Source organism: Parus major, chromosome 5 (genome assembly GCF_001522545.3).
Source record: "Parus major isolate Abel chromosome 5, Parus_major1.1, whole genome shotgun sequence".
NCBI classification, from domain to species: Eukaryota; Metazoa; Chordata; class Aves; order Passeriformes; family Paridae; genus Parus; species Parus major.
This window is the reverse complement of record NC_031774.1, coordinates 41238810-41254427: the sequence shown is the minus strand read 5'-3', so window position 1 is coordinate 41254427 and position 15618 is coordinate 41238810. Positions and strand designations below refer to the sequence as shown.

Genomic DNA, 15618 nt, shown 5'->3' with positions numbered 1-15618 from the left:
ATGGTGAGATAATAAAAAGTGAAAAGGCATTCAAAGCCATCAGTATCTTCCAAACTTACACTGACAGAAATATGCTGGACTGTGGACAGGGGAGCGAGATCAGGGAAACTTAGAATAGCTTTGGCATTCATTAGCAAACTACAAAGAAAAGATGACATTGGGGGAGCAGAGGTCATCCTACAGAGACGTTACACAAGCACAGCACTAGATGGAGGCCACATAAACTGAGGATCACTCTATGTCCTACCCAGGCCACCAGCATTCCTAAACACTACACTCAGTAAACATTAGTGAAAGACAAAGTCTCCTGTGAAAGCACAGAACATCATAATTATCAGTAGCATAATCAGAATATGAGAAGAAAGCTGAGATGAGCTACCATTAGACAAGTAAATCAAGAACAAATAAAGGAAAGAGAAATGCCAGGTTTCAAACTACTGTTTCCACTTTCATTTCACCAGATATTAAAAGATCCACAGTGCTTGTAATTAAGAAAACATGCCTGTATAACTGCAAGCTCCAAGAATATTTGGAGTGAAACTGTCTTAGATGATCACCATAACTAAGGAAGTTACAAAAGATGAAGACTTTAATGCAATAAATGAGAATTCCTAAGTGTTAAATTAGACAGTTAGAATCTTTCCAGAGTAGAAGCCAAGTAGACACCTTGGCAGAACCCATTTTCTACGTGTAGTCCAGCTAATGTAAGAACCAAATAAAATCAATGAAGTCTTTCTTTTCTTCTCTTTTTTCTATTTTTTTTTAATTCTCTTCTTTGGAAACACTTGCATTTCTTCAACAATTTCAGACCTATTGTATCTATTATGTGTTCTCTCCCTTAACTACCCTGTAGTTGACTTCCCAACGCTACTTGGGGAATTTCCATACTCTGCTGCTTTGTCCTCATGCTCATGGGTGAAGTCTTCATCAGAAAAGGAGGACTTTTCTGCACTGAAACATTGATAGCTGAGACAGCAAATACACAGAACTAGATAGACAGAAATATTTCTAGACATCACCCCTGTGAAGTCTCCACTGGCTGGAGTTATTAAGCAAACCAGCTGGAGCAGGAGCAGCAGGCTGCTGTAACTGCAGGATCCAGCCATGACTGGAAGCCATGAAAACCCTCACTGGTACAGCAGATGAGCAAGGAAACAAAGGGTTCACCAAACATGTCCAGAAAATCAGTTATTGTAATTCAGCATGATGTTAAAGATTGAACTTTTTGAAAAAAAATTCAAACTTCACCTCCCCACCCCTTCCAATAATTTGATCTTCTTAATTTAGATTAATAATCTTCCAATAATTTGACCTGATTAATATGCTGAATTTATTCTAAGTTCCAAATCAAGTTCCAAGGATAGCATAGAAACTGATTCCCTCTGAAGTTATTAAATGGAGCCTGGACTGCTGACTAAACTGATGGTACTCTCCTCCTGAGCCCTCTGGAAAACAAAGTCTTCCCTCATTCTTTACCACGTGGTATTCACAGAATAAGTAAAGAATCTTTTTTTAGCAATATTTTTACATCTTTCTGATTCATTCACCCTGTCCCTTGATCTTCTGCAGACACAAGACCCTCTGTAGATTGTAAAATACTTCCCCCTCTTTTGCCCTCCATCATCAAGAATGCAAGAAGATGAAAAATGCAAAACTAAGAGATGATAAAGTAAACCTTAGCACTGGATCAGCTTAGTAATGTCCTTTATCAGCCCCACTATTCATGCTTCGCAACCACTATAGCTCACACTAACTTCATTTTCATCTTAACACACCATACAGAAAAGCAGCCTAAATATACATCCCCAGATATAAAGCGTATAATCTGTAAACTACAGGAACAGGCAGATCATTTCCATTAGTTTCTTATGTAGCAAAAACCACAATTTACACCCAAAGCATATAATTATATTCAAATTCTAAAAGACAGTTTCGGAAGTACTTTAAATTCATAGTTTGGGGAAAAGTCACTCAGGGATATAAGTAGTTGTTTTAATGTGCAGAAACAACACACACACATAATGCAAGAGAAGTAATATGCAAGAGTGGTGAGAGAGCCATGGTGAATCACAGGTCCCTGGCTCCAGCAGCTCCCTGGAGTTTGGCACAACCAGCACTCTGCCAAAGCGCTCTCCTGCTCCTTCAGAAACACCAGTGCTGGGATTTGGCACTAGAGCCTGTCCAGGTCTTAAAGCCACAAGGAAAAACACTACCAGGATCCACATTCAGAATTTGAAAGTGTCTTGCTTGTCCTTCAAGAAGAGATACAAGCAGGCTGCTCTTTAAAGGTTCTCTGACATGTAAAGCCCAAGAAGACTACTGGGGTTTGATTAATTTCTTTGGCCCCCTGACAGGGATCTCAAAGCACACAGATGCACCAGAACTGCTTGCCTCACCTAGGTGAAAAAAATGTCTTATCATTTCACAGATGAGGAAAACAAGTCAGGAAGGAATGTCTTGTCAAGGTCATACAACAAATCAGAGCCATTGGTAAACTGCTTTTGTTTTTTTTTTAGATAACTTTCATAGTTATCAAAGACCATGAGGACAGCAAGTGCAAAAAAACCCAAACTAAACAAAAAAAAAAAAAAAACCCAAAACATGGCATCCTGGGCAACTACACAGAGACCTGGTCTTAAAGCACAGCACATGGAAAAGGAAAAACCAAAACGGACATCCTTTGTACTTCCCAGACAAAGCCTACACTCCTTGCACCTAAAAGCTCCAGTTCTTTATTTGGCTACCTTCTGTAGACACAAGACCCAAACCAAGGAACTTCCCCACCACCAGCTGGAGACTATTCTGTTCTTGTTGATATTGCCACATTACACGACCTAGGTGCATTTTTCTCCCTCTAGTGAGATGTATAAGGAATTTGGAGCTCCCAACAGCACTGTTCAAGCATGTATTTTTGTGCCATGGCAAAAAGAAGATAAAGAAAAAGAAAACAACAAGAAAAACTAGCCAGAATTATTAAAAAAAAAAGTCTCCTATGTTTAAATGTAGAAATATTATAAAAGGTAACATTCTCATTCTGCAGTATTCTGACAACATAGCTGATGTCACATAACCATATATTCTTTAGAACATCAATGCATATACAAACCAAACAGCAGTATCCTTCATCTGTCTTTGAAATGTAGTCACCTCTGCAGCAGAATGTGGCAGCTGCTTGAAAAGTCAGGCTCGCATTACCCAGAAACAATAAAGAAACCCCTCTCCAGTCGAAACTGCAAAGGAAATACAAGGAGGAAGAAAGCCCTGATCTAATTCTGACGAGGGCTAGCATTCCCCCTTTTGCAAAATGTGCTATGAGATACTGGGCAAGCCCAAAGTAGGTTTCAGAGGAGGATTTTTTTACACATCTTAAGAGACTATACCTTCAGCAGTATAGGGCTGAGCACAGTTTCAAAGAGCACAGAGACTTATATGGAATAACACTGGCAGGGTTCAACAGTAAGTTTCTCATGTTCTAGATCTTGTAAGATCATTGGGATCTCCTAAGAACAAGTACCAGGTGAACAGAGTTTAACGTCAGTTTTGTAGATCAATGCAAACTATTCCAAGCTGGGAACAGTTAATACAGTGCACAGAATGAGAAGTCAAAGCAGCTGATCAGAAATTGTTTCACAGAAAAGCATGCAAAGGATAAGTCAAATACCAACCTAATTTTGAGGAAACAGCCTTTGTACATGCCAGATTTTTTCTGTGTTCAACTACTGACTCTGTGCTTTCTCAGAAGAGCTACAGAGTCAGCACAGGGAGGGAAAAACCCAGCTATGATCACTTAGAACTCCAAGTGAGTGTGTTTGGATGCCTTGATTTCTGGATAGCCAGCTTGAGATAATTTAAGGAGATTTCCTTTAAAAATAATTAATCATTGTTAATATCTCTGAGGAAGGGAATTTAAACATTCAGGCATACAGCAGCACTAGTCTTTGCCAAAAAAGAGGCTTCATTGTTGATATGAGACTAAAGGCAAGCCACAGAAGTAGTTAGACTCCTAACTTTTCAGCTTTGCAGAAATTAATTGCAATCTTAATTTCAGCTCTGAGTGAAGTCCATTTTGCTGGATGGCTGACTGCTCTGTACAGAGCGATTTTTTTTCCATTTTGGTAAAGCTACCAATCTTTGCTCAAAGTAATCTCCTGGTGAAGGAGGAACAGGAAAGGTCCTGCTTTGTACTGGGGAATGGGCAGTGCCAAGGATGGGGAATTTGTTTCCTATCATAAAGAAAAGGCAGGATTGCAAGAACACAGAATCTTGATATGAGGAATAGGTCAAACTGGAGGAGCAGCAAGGACATACACACAAAGGGTACACTGCTAGAGCTGTGTGTGGCAATCTTTGACACTGCTGGTTTGCAGAATACCTGCCTGTTTTATGGAAACACTCTCTTGATTTGTCCAAGCATTCACTCTCATTTGCTGATTTTAAAAAAATATATAAGAGAAGGAAATGTTTCAGATAAATAACAGGACTTTTAAGAATTGATTCGGGCTTGAGAGTTATACCCACAAGATCTGGTGATTGCTCCCTAACAGTTCTCACAACAGACCTACACTTTTTCCTATGACTAGTGCAACAGCCTGGGCTAGCCTAGGCCCCACCAAGTGAAAATGAAGAGACACTATCCCATGCCCAGCATTGCTCCCATAGCTGCAGAGCAGTCCCTGCAGGCAGGGACAATCCGCACAAGGCATCGCACATCGCCTCTGCGCACCCCTGCTCCACAGCCATTAAGGACAGCCAGAGAACAAACAGCTGGAGGAGAAAAAGAGAAAGCAAATTAATTAATTCACCACTAAGACCAAACACGCACAGATCTCTTCATTTTATCTGTCAACCAGAGGCACACATTATTCATCAGCTGAGGCAATGAGGATGTGGAAAGAGGGGCTGTGAAGTCACCGCTGCAGGCTCTGGTAAAAGCAGCTGACCCAGCATGGCGCTAAATAGCCCAGGGGAAACAGGGTTCAGCACATGTGAACTTTCAATAAACACAACCCCAACTTTGTTCCTCCCTCTGTTTCACAAGTCCCTAGTGAAACAAAAAGGAATTAAGGGTTTCCCTTCCTATTATTCAGGGATAAATATTCTGCTAGTCTAAGGTCCTCACATGGAAAAAAGATTTTTTCTAACTTGAAGTCCCCCACCTGGCCAGGCTCACTCCCCTGCTGACAAGGGGGTAAACATGTTAGAAAGACTTTCTCCTTGAGAAGACGTGCTGTGCCAAGTTTTGTATTTGCAGGTTGCAGCCCAACTACCGTAAAGCACCAGCTCAGTGATTTCAGAATTAACTCTCGTAACACCAGCACAGTAGCAACTGCCAGATCTGGGTCCAGTCCTGCTCAAAGTAAGCCACAAGAAGGTTTTCCACTGATTTTAAAGGAGCACTAGACATAGACTCCAAACAAATGTTCAATGCTCATGAGACACTTATTTTTCCTCTGTGCTAGATATTAATTTGCTTCTTCAAACAGATTTAAATCCACTGGGATGTAGGAGAAAAAACGAAAATATGCTTAAATACAAGACTGAGTCCCAGAGATCAGCACTGTGGGGCTGGAAGACAACACATCAGGGTGGCCTGATCTGAATCCTTCCAAAACCAGTATTAGTGTAGCCACCAAGCAGGGCAGCAATCAGAATGAATTTCTTATTTCCCTCTAGGAAAACAAAATAATCAAAATCCCAGGAAACACAGGGAGTGCACAGCCTCCTCAGAATCTGACTCCTCAATGTTGTTACAGATCCAAGTTCCAAGGGCCTCTGTTGTACAACAGTGAAAGAACATACAAAAATATACCATGAATATTTCCAAGACCAGCTGTCTTTGTGGTCTCTTTTTCCTTTCTCTCTCTCAATTTCCCTCTGTCTGTCCACCCCAGTCACCTCTTTATGCATGGCCAAAGGTGGTTTTTATGACAGTTTTTGCAACAAGGCATGATGAGAAAAGAAAAAACAAAAAACTGAAAAAAACAAACCCACAAAAAAACCAAACTACTCACACTGACTTATGTACTTGTCTGAGCTCCCTGAGCTCTCTATTTCCCTTCATTCCTTTCTGCAGTGGGGACACCAAAAAAATGCCCGTTTCTCACTGAAGTTGATAACTGCTTTTGCTCCTGCCTCTTACGTGAGGCTTTGCTTGACTTTCAGGGCAGATGGAAAAGCCATCAAGGAGAAAAGAGCTATCATTTCTTGACCAGGAAACACACTGTAGACTCTCACAAAGACTAGTGCTTGACTTTTACAGCAGAGCCAAACACTATCGCATTTTGTGACATCCTTCTCTCCTTTTCTCACAAGTGACCTACAAGCCAGACTTTGCTAACCCCTTTCATCACAGGAGAACCAAGCTACAGAAGCTGGGGTGTTGAGAACCCTTTGGGGCAGTGACTGGCTGATCCCTCATATTTCTTGCTTTAGCACAACAGGGACTCTCTCACATGGTCCTCAAGCATTGCTGCAAATAACAGGGCTCCTGCTGCTAGTGATTAATAACCCATAACTGAGTTTCACATGGGTGGTGCTTAACAGATGGTCTTGATGTCTGGCATGGCATTGGTTCCCTTCCCATGTGGGACCCAAATGTTTCTCTTGCATTTTAGGATGGATGTGAACTTTGCAGCAGAAGTGGGAGTTTGATAGGCTGAAAGGATAGTGCCACTTGTGTCTGCAGAAATGGCTGAACACCTCCTCCTCAACCTACTGCACCCACTGCCACTTCAGTCCCGAGTCCTTGCCTCTGCAGCACAGTGCTATTCTGCAGTGCCCTGGGCTCCCCCTCCCGCACTGCCAGAGCATCGACGATATACCTTGCAGAGCTCCCTGCCACCCTCTTCCAGTGCCCTCCAGCAGCTCTGCCACAGCACCTCCTGCTAGCTCAGCCCTGGTGCTCAGCTGTGACCTGCAGCATCTGCCTCCTGGCTGTGCTCCTGAGCCCTTTCCCTCTCCAACATGCCTCTGCTCAGACCTGCAATACCGAGCTTCTACAACTCTGCCAATATCCCTAGGGATTTCATTGGAGGTCCATTCATCGCTGTGCCATTTGAACCATTCAGACTGCTCTGCTGGTCATCTGAGCACTTACCAGAGTGCTCCAGGTTTCAATATCCACGTAACCCTGACACAGTCCTGCCAGCACATCCTCATAGTCCGTGCTGCAACTATGTCATGCGGCATTTCAACAAGCTGTGCCAGGGCCCTTCCTTCTCTTCCCTCTTCTTCAAAGTGTTCCTATACCTTGTGCCTGCTACTGGTTCTTCTTCTTCTGGCCCTGCACAAATGTGAATCTCTAGGTGAATACTCCCTGATGGGAGGGCAGACCTGACCCTGACCTGCAGCCCTGGAGGCAAAGGGCCAGGCCTTGGCCTGCCTGCCTCTTCCAGCTGATATGACTGAAAACAGAAGCTAAGGGACAAGGATAGAAGAAGGTGGAGATGAGAGAGAGCCCCAACGTCAGATGGGCCTAGGCCAACTCCTGCCAGGGTGGGGAGACTTGAGAGAGCTGGATAAGAGGCTGTGTAGGTCCAACTGCTGAGCATTGCTCAGTACTTCAGGGGCACGATGTTGGCCCTCTCACACTCTCTTGGCATCTCTCAGGCATCCTGTTCCCCTTTCTCCCTTGCTGCCGGAGTGAAAACCTACTCCCTATTATTTCCTGCCCCAGGGTTCCCCAGGAACACGCTACCAGGTACCAAGCAGGAAGCCAGGAGCAGGAATGAGATCTCGCCTTTTCCTTTGTACGCCCCTTTCTATCCTCACCCGGGAACGCCGCGAGCGCGCAGGCAGGGGCGGAGGGCGGCGGCAATTCCCCGAGCCCCCGGCTGGCCCTCCCGCAGCTGGGCGACCGGGAAACGAGGCTGCCCGGCGGGGAAGATGCGCTGCTGCAATGACCGTGTCAGCCGCTGCCAGCCAGGAGTTGGTGGCTCCCCGCCGCAGGATCCCAGCGGGACAGGAGCGGATGCCCTTCCTCCGTCCCGAGCCGCTCGGTGCTGCCGGCTGACACGGAGCGAGCCGAGCCCGCCCCGGCCCCCACCCTCCGGAGCACACACCGGCCGGGGAACTTGGCTCTCCAAGCGCTGCGTCCTCAGCCCCAGGCTCTGCTCCGGGAGGCGGCAGGGGACGAGTGGAGGGTTAACGGGGAGGGGAGCTAACGGCGGAAATCTGAGGGGCAGGGAGGACCCCCCTCCCCCGGAGACACAGCCATCGTCCCTGCTCCCCCTCTGCTGCTCCAGCTGCTCTGCAAAAAGGTTAGAAAGAAACAAGAGTGGGAACCCACCGTGTCCTCCTCGGAGGGAGACAGGGGAGCGGTAGATAGAGATAGGCACAGAGTGGTGCTTGCTGCCGTGGAAGTGATGCTCATACTGAGCCTGAGAAACAGACGAGGAAGAGGAGGCAGAAGAAGCCACGTTAGAGGAACTCCACACAGAGCTGACGATACATCCCCAAAAGAGGGAGCACATCCACAGGGTCCAGGCGGGGCGGCGTCCCGGGCAAATGCTGGGGTCTATTCTCAGGTGCATGGTCAAGGCACAAGACACCTACAGACGGGCAGTCTGAATTCCAGCCAGGGAGAGAGAATAACGTTCATGATGCCAGGGGACCCATGCTAGCAGAAAGGAGAGTCGCTTCCGAGGCTCTAGGGGTGTGCGTGTGTGCTCAAGAAGAAAAGAGACTGTGTGTGCGAGAGAGAGAGTGCTAGCAGGGAAGGGGAGGGATGGGGGAAGGTTAGTAACCACACAGAGACGAATAAGACGCGCCGTTTCCCAGGGCTGGATCTACTGTGGCAGGAACCCCGCGGCCGTACCGAACCTCCAGGAGTGCGCAGGAAAGCCGCACATGTCCGCACGAGGGTCCTGTTCAGGTTCCTCCAGGATCACGGGGTCCTTGAGGACTTTTCCCTGCCTGCGATCCCTGTCTTTCACTTTGCTGAGAAGGACTATTAAAAACGAAAAAGAAGAAATAAGCCAGGGACCCCAGGTAAATTTTTGATATATATATATATATTTTATCCCAATTCCAGGGGATTTCTCTTGCTTTTCCACTAGCAAGTGTTGCAATGCAGAACTGCTACGACACGCACACGCGCACACACACACACAGCGATCTAGATTATTATCCTTCTTCCACCGAGTCCAGGCGACCGAGGGCTCAAGCCGATTAACCCTGCACAGCCGTCGAGAGCATCACCAGCTCTTCTTCCCGGGCGGGCTGGCGGGCGGGCGGGCGCGTTGGAGCAGCCGGGGCGGGCGGCGCGGTCCGGGCGCGGAGCGAGCGGAGCCGGGGCTGGCTGCGGGCGGCCGGCGCCAAGTGCGGCCAACTCGGCGGCGCAGGTGAAGCGCAGCCGGGGCGGCCGGGGCAGCGCCTCCGCCAATGGGCGAGCCGCATGCAAATGTCCCGGCGCCGGCGAGCCAATGGGGGCGGCGCAGCGCTGCGCAGCGGGACCGGCTGGCTCCGGGGGGAGGCGGGGCCAGGCCGAGGCCCCGCCCCCGCCATTCATGCGCTCGTGCGGGCCCGCGCGCCCCCGGCCCCGCGGCCCCCGGGAACACCCGGCTCGCGGAACCCCGGAGCCGGAGCCCGGCAGCCGCCGCCTGCCCCGAGCGGGCCCTGGCGAACCGCCCCCGCCCCGCCCAGAGTGCGGGACCGGAGCTCCGTCCGTGCGGGACAGAACCTCCTTCCGTGCGCGACCGGAGCTCCTGCCGTGCGGGACAGAACCTCCTTCCGTGCGCGACCGGAGCTCCGCCCGTGCGGGACAGAACCTCCTGCCGTGCGCGACCGGAGCTCCGCCCGTGCGGGACAGAACCTCCTGCCGTGCGCGACCGGAGCTCCTGCCGTGCCGCCGTGCCCCGGGGAGCCGGCACGGCGGGCCCTCGGCCGCGGCACGGGGATGGATGCGCTCAAGTAACGCTGTCCCCCCGCACCGCCCCGTCCCAGGGCTTGTCCTGCGGCCGCAGCTGCTCGGGAGCAAAGGAAGAACCAGGAATTACCGCGCTCTTTAAAACTCCCTATGGCTCTTACAGATTTTTTTATTTTTTGGTTTTTAATGCTCCTGCAACTATGGGCGTAGTTCAAACACGTGTATCTGCATTCAATCCTCGGAGAGTGAGGAAAGCAGCCGGAGTTTGCAGCCCGTAAATTAATAAGCAAATACAGTAGCATTACCTAGTAATTTACTGCCTATCCATTTGCGTGGCAAAAATCCCCAGCCACACCGGGGAAGGCAAGCGCCGGGAGTGAAGAAGTGACTTACACAGGATCACTCGGGGAGTCAATAAGGAGCTTCAGAAAAGGAGCCAGACAGTCCCCAGACTCACCTTGCACTGCACTGCCTCCTTCCCTTTCATTTATTCATACGAACCAATAAATTGTTTATGACTGTAAGTTTTCTTGTTTTCCCCTCTAGACCCGTGTTTGTAGGTGTGCACGCATGCGCCTCTGAAACCCGCTGTTCGACTCGGGCATTTCCCTAACGCCGAGGTGCAGTGTTTTCATTGCATCTCAATTTGGTACAGCATGTCAGTAACTTGTAATGATCAACCTGAGTTGCACGCCTTATATTTTTAGTTGAGCCTGATATGCTTGTAATTTGTTTTCTAGAAACTTACAGTATAAGTGATCTAAATCAAGGGCTAAAGCAGCCAAAAACGCTTTGCTGTTTTGCTGGGTTTAATCAGTGATTGTGAAAGGCAAGAATATTATCTTCACCTTTATCTAACATCTGCCACCTAAGAATCTCAGAGTGTTTTAAAATATTTTATTAATGAAGTCTTTCAACAGCTTTTGGTATTACTTTGCCATTCTGTAGATAAGGAAACAGAGGCTTAATCATGTGACTGACTGATAGATATGGGAACTGAGCAGACACTGAGATTCCCCATCCCAAGCAGTATGTACCATTACTGTAAACTAATTGACTGATTTGGTGGTCATTTCCTAGCCTTAAAGCATGAATGTCAGCTTTCCTGACAATGGGGCACACAGGTGGAGACAGGACTGAGTGACCTGCAGTGCAGATGCCTCTTGGACAGCAAGTTTGCAGTGCCATACAGAGGGCACAGAGCACTTTTATCTGTGCAAAACAACTTTTCCTGTCCCTGAGTTTTGTTGAGGAAACTGAAGTTGCTGCCATATATGTGCTGGGATTCCCAGAAGGATGCTGTCTTTGCGGGGAAGAAGCTCCCTGCTTCTAACTACCTGGGGGAAGGGGGGAATATAGCCTTGAAAGGCTGCTGACCCATGAGTTAGCACCCTTGAATCCCTTGTCACAGAAGTCCTAATTTTCACCCAGTCCACAGACAAGGTACTCTGAAAAATTTATTGGGTAGTTAAGCTGTAGGGAGCCTGATTTAGGGGAAGGGGGGAAGGACATGTATTAAATACACATCACTGAGTAGCTGATCTGTAAAATAAAGAAAACCTGAATGAGTTTCAGACCCAGATAATTATAAGCAATGTAAAAAAGATCTACCGCCCATAATTTCACTTTCTGTTTTCTCTGGCTACAGCATTACAAAAAGGACAGAATGTATCACACATTAAAAAAGGGCTAAGGGTGCTACAGGTTTAAATATTGAGGACCTAATGCTGCTTTTCTAGGAGGAAGTGGTGGAAAATTCATTACTTTGTATGGAAAATATATATGTTTTAGAAAGTGCAGTTCTAGAGATAAGAGCAGGGAAACTGCATGGATACACTCCTTGCCTCTGTCCTGCAATTATTTGCCCTGTTACTAAAAGAGAAAAGAAGTTGTTTCTTTGACTAAACTGTGGTAGCATCCCTCAGCTTTTAATTCCCCTTTAACAGTCTGACAGATCACATCCTCTTCTCCATACTCAACCCCCTGTTCATGCTGGCCACCTAATTCTTGAGTTGCTGTGGGAGGCAGAGCCTTAAACAGACAATAAATTACCAAGCTCCAAAACAAATCACTGATCCTTTTCCTCATTTAATCTGCCACCAATCCTTCCCCACATGCAGAGGTACCAGCTCAGGTGCTGGTAGGACATACAAAGGTGAGCATCATTTCAGACTGCCCTGGCCAGAGACAGAAAATGCCTGGACAGCTCATGATCAGGAGAAATAGAGTGGCTGTGTATTGCCCCTCTGATGGGGATTTGCTCTACATTCTGCCTATCAACCTTCCTTTGCTGGAAACCAGTGAGTAAACTGCCTTAGGCAAAAATGAGAAGGGCCAAGAAAACCAAACTCTAGGAGTACACCATAAAAATAAATAATGAAAAAAGGAAAAACCTGTGAAGCTAGCTATAAATACATCATAGGATTCTGGTGACACCGTAAAGTACTGGAACTTCAGTCTGCCTTGCTTTATGAGATGTCAGTGGATGTATTTACTGCCCTGTCGTTCACAGGTGACTCATTTATTTAGCAGCACCACTGCAGGAAGAGGGCAGATTTCAATTGCAGTTTTCCTCTTGGGAGGCAAGGGGAAGTTTATAGTCAGAAGTGACGTTTCAACATTATTCCCACTAGATTTACTTCAGTAGAGGCTGGCTTTGTTGTAGTCACATTAGTTTATTTAATCTGGGTAAACACAGAGTCTTTCTAAATGCTCTTGTATCTTCAGAACCAAGATGGATCCCTTAAAAGATAATGGTTTCCATGATATGTTGCTCCCTACAGATATGAGAAAAGTCTTATTTCCTACATAGCTGTTTCTTTTACTAAAAGAGCAGAGGGCCACTACAATCTGCAGAAATGAGAAATAATAAAGCAATTGTTTCTGAGTTTTAGAATCCCAGAAAGAGACCCAGTCATCTTCAGGCCCAGGAAGAGTTTGTAGTCCACTTTATTTAAAAGAGCAAGTACAACTTTCTCTATGCTTCCTATTAAATCTTAGCTGTTAATTACTTTGCTGCAGTCAGAACTGAAACATCAGTGATGCTGTAAAATCACATATCTTTTACACTGGATCTAATGGGGAAACTCAATTAGCATTTATCAATACAGGGTGTCTGCCAGAGAAAGGACAGCTTTGCCTCCACCCAGCAGAAGCTAACAAGGTACAGATTTAGTCAGTACTTTGCTATATAATAAGTTTAAGAGAATAAGGTCAGCTAGAACAGCCTGTCACCCAGAAGTTTTTCCCAGATTGAACTGCTTCTATCAAGGTTCAAAACAGTTCCTTTATTTTTTTAATGTACTTTTCCAAAATCAAGAAGGGTGAAAACATGTCATATTTACGATGTTAAAATACAGTTTTAAATAAAACAAACCAGAGGGAATTGCATGCTGCAGAGAGCTTAGGACCAGCATATAGACACCTTTGTCTTTAGCAAGCTATTTCAAATTCTGCTGACAACAGCAGTGACCAAAAATCTGGTAAGTTCCTCAGCACTGCTGGCAGAATTAACTGCTCTGAGACTAGTCCCTGGTGCCCCACTGTCCTTGTCATCACTGTCTCTCTGCAGGCAGCCTCAAGAGGCAGGACCCAGCAGCACCAAAGAATTATCAGTGTTTGCTCATCCAGAGCGAAAGGGGAGGGTTGCTCCAGGACAGGGCTGAAACCTACGCACACAGCTGCTGTTATGCAGTACCTTTTCTTGTGTGCAGTATTTTTTTTGTGTATAACCGAGTTGCTGCTGTCTCTGCAGTTCTCAGTTTTATTTTGTATCTGGAGAAAAAAAAGAGAGCAACCTTTTCTCAGGTCTTCTGTGCTTTCCTTTAACAACCAGTAAGTCCAGTTACCACAAAAGTTGAGGCCTTACATGTTACCAGTAACACAGAGCAGGTATTCTCTTTTCTGCTCAGCTCCAAGGGACCACAGATTGCCAAAAGCAACTAATATAGAAGCTTTAGAGCCTAGTTTTGTTCTCCTTTATGTCAGGGTAAATAAACTCAACAGAGCCAGTAGACTGACATAAGTGAAGGGAAATCTGACCCTTGGTGTTCATTTGTGAAAAGAAAAATGCAAGTTGATTACAACCAGTTAGTCTGTACTAGCAGTAAGTTAGCCAAAAGCAATGGTAACCACTGAGACATAAATTCAGTTCTATCAAACATCCAATTTAAGGGCCAAAAATCTTGTAAAGTTCAGACTTTCTGACACACCTAGAGTTCTATGTTGGTGGAAACAAGGAAGAACAAGTGCATGGGCACACAAACACAGCAACATAGCTCTTTTTGATATGCATTAAGCAACTATAATTGGGAAAGAGGCAATGTCAGGATTTGCTAACGCAGACTGACAATAACATGTTAAAATTGCCCCTGTTTGCTGGATAATGTATAAAGGATGATCCACTGTACTCAGCACTATGCAAACTAACACAAGCTGAGAGTCCCTTCCCTGGAGAGATTATAGACTTGCTGGAAAGGCACGAGCCAACATATGTCAGAACAGCTTTATGAGCAAACAGTACCTTTTTTGGCCAAAGTCTGCTAGTCTCCGAACCTAAGAGACTAGGCACTGTCACTAAGAGACTAGACACTGGCAACAGTGCCTTGACACATGAATGTCTGGTCCATGCTTTCAGCCTTGAGAAGGGGAGTTCTTGGAATTCTCCCTCACAGAATGTGCTGCAGAGATACCCCTGACCACCTGCACAAGACACCAGCAAGCATCCTTTCTCCTAAAGCTGCCTCAAAAATTAGGACAAAATCCTTCCCACACCTCAGACCTCTACCAGATCAGCAATTATGAATGGGAATTATGAATGGATATAATTGAAGGATGCCCAAGTTTAGTTTATTTCAATCATCATAAGGAGGTTCTGTTAATCAAGTACCAGCCATCTCCCCTACTGTCTCACCAACACTTTAGTCCCTGCCTCCAGGGTACTTTATCAGAGTGGGCTAAGCAGGCTCTAGTCCAGCCTTCAGCCATGTGCTGACAGGCAGACTCTCATCTCACAAGAGAAAACTGATCTTCTGTGGCTGCAGAGCTTTTTTCCTCCAGGAAGGTTGGAACTGCATCTATCTCTTTTACTCTCAGTAGAAGCTGGGCTCAATGGCAGCTGCTCCAAGCTTGTCAGGCAGAGAAACAGAACCTGCTTGGACTTCTTGTATCACTTTTGGCAATGTGACTTTTTATCAAAGGTTTGTTCAGGCTCAGAAAGATTAAGGGAAACTAAAAGACTGGCCTAGTTTGGAAAAATCGGAGTTGCCCACTGCTTGACCTTAGATAATTATTGAATCACTAACGAAGAAAAAGAGTCCAACAATTTAATTTTCTGATGTTCCATTCACATAATTCACACTTCTACTACCTATGTTTCACTAAGTACACCAGTATAAAAAGGTAGTGACCTGTAGAACTGATTTCCATCATTCACAACAGCTTCCTCTTACAGATCCACAAATAGACTGATTTTATGTTGAGCAAAATTCATCTCCAGCCTAACTCCTAGCAACTGATACTATGGATGCATGTAGCTACTATGTTTATGGAAACAAAAAGATATGTGTACCTTCTTCTCCTTATGTTTGGAATCAGTGTTGGCAAGTCTAAGGTGAAGGGGAACAGCCTGTTTCCAGCCTAGGTGTTGAGCCCTGCCTGGGATAACACACTGCCTGGGATAACACACTGCTTCAGTGACTCTCACAGCAGCAAGAGGTTCAATGAACCAGCAGATCACAGATGTGTTGCCCACT

The 15618-nt window shown here is 46.1% G+C and overlaps 1 protein-coding gene across 14 annotated transcripts in view; it reads right to left on the bottom strand.

The window, feature by feature from the left end:
• NRXN3 (neurexin 3) overlaps positions 1 to 15618 on the bottom strand; it is a 964547-nt gene that overhangs the window by 346908 nt on the left and 602021 nt on the right. Inside the window, exon 1 of one of the 14 annotated variants that reach the window (XM_015631172.3) lies at positions 8288 to 9248. The exons of 12 other annotated variants lie outside the window; for them this stretch is intronic. In XM_015631172.3, coding sequence (XP_015486658.1) covers positions 8288 to 8531 — 244 coding nt within the window. In that variant the 5' untranslated portion in view covers positions 8532 to 9248. Of the gene's footprint in view, positions 1 to 8287; positions 9249 to 15618 lie in introns of those variants that run through there. One more of the 14 variants, XM_015631170.3, reaches the window with a different exon arrangement.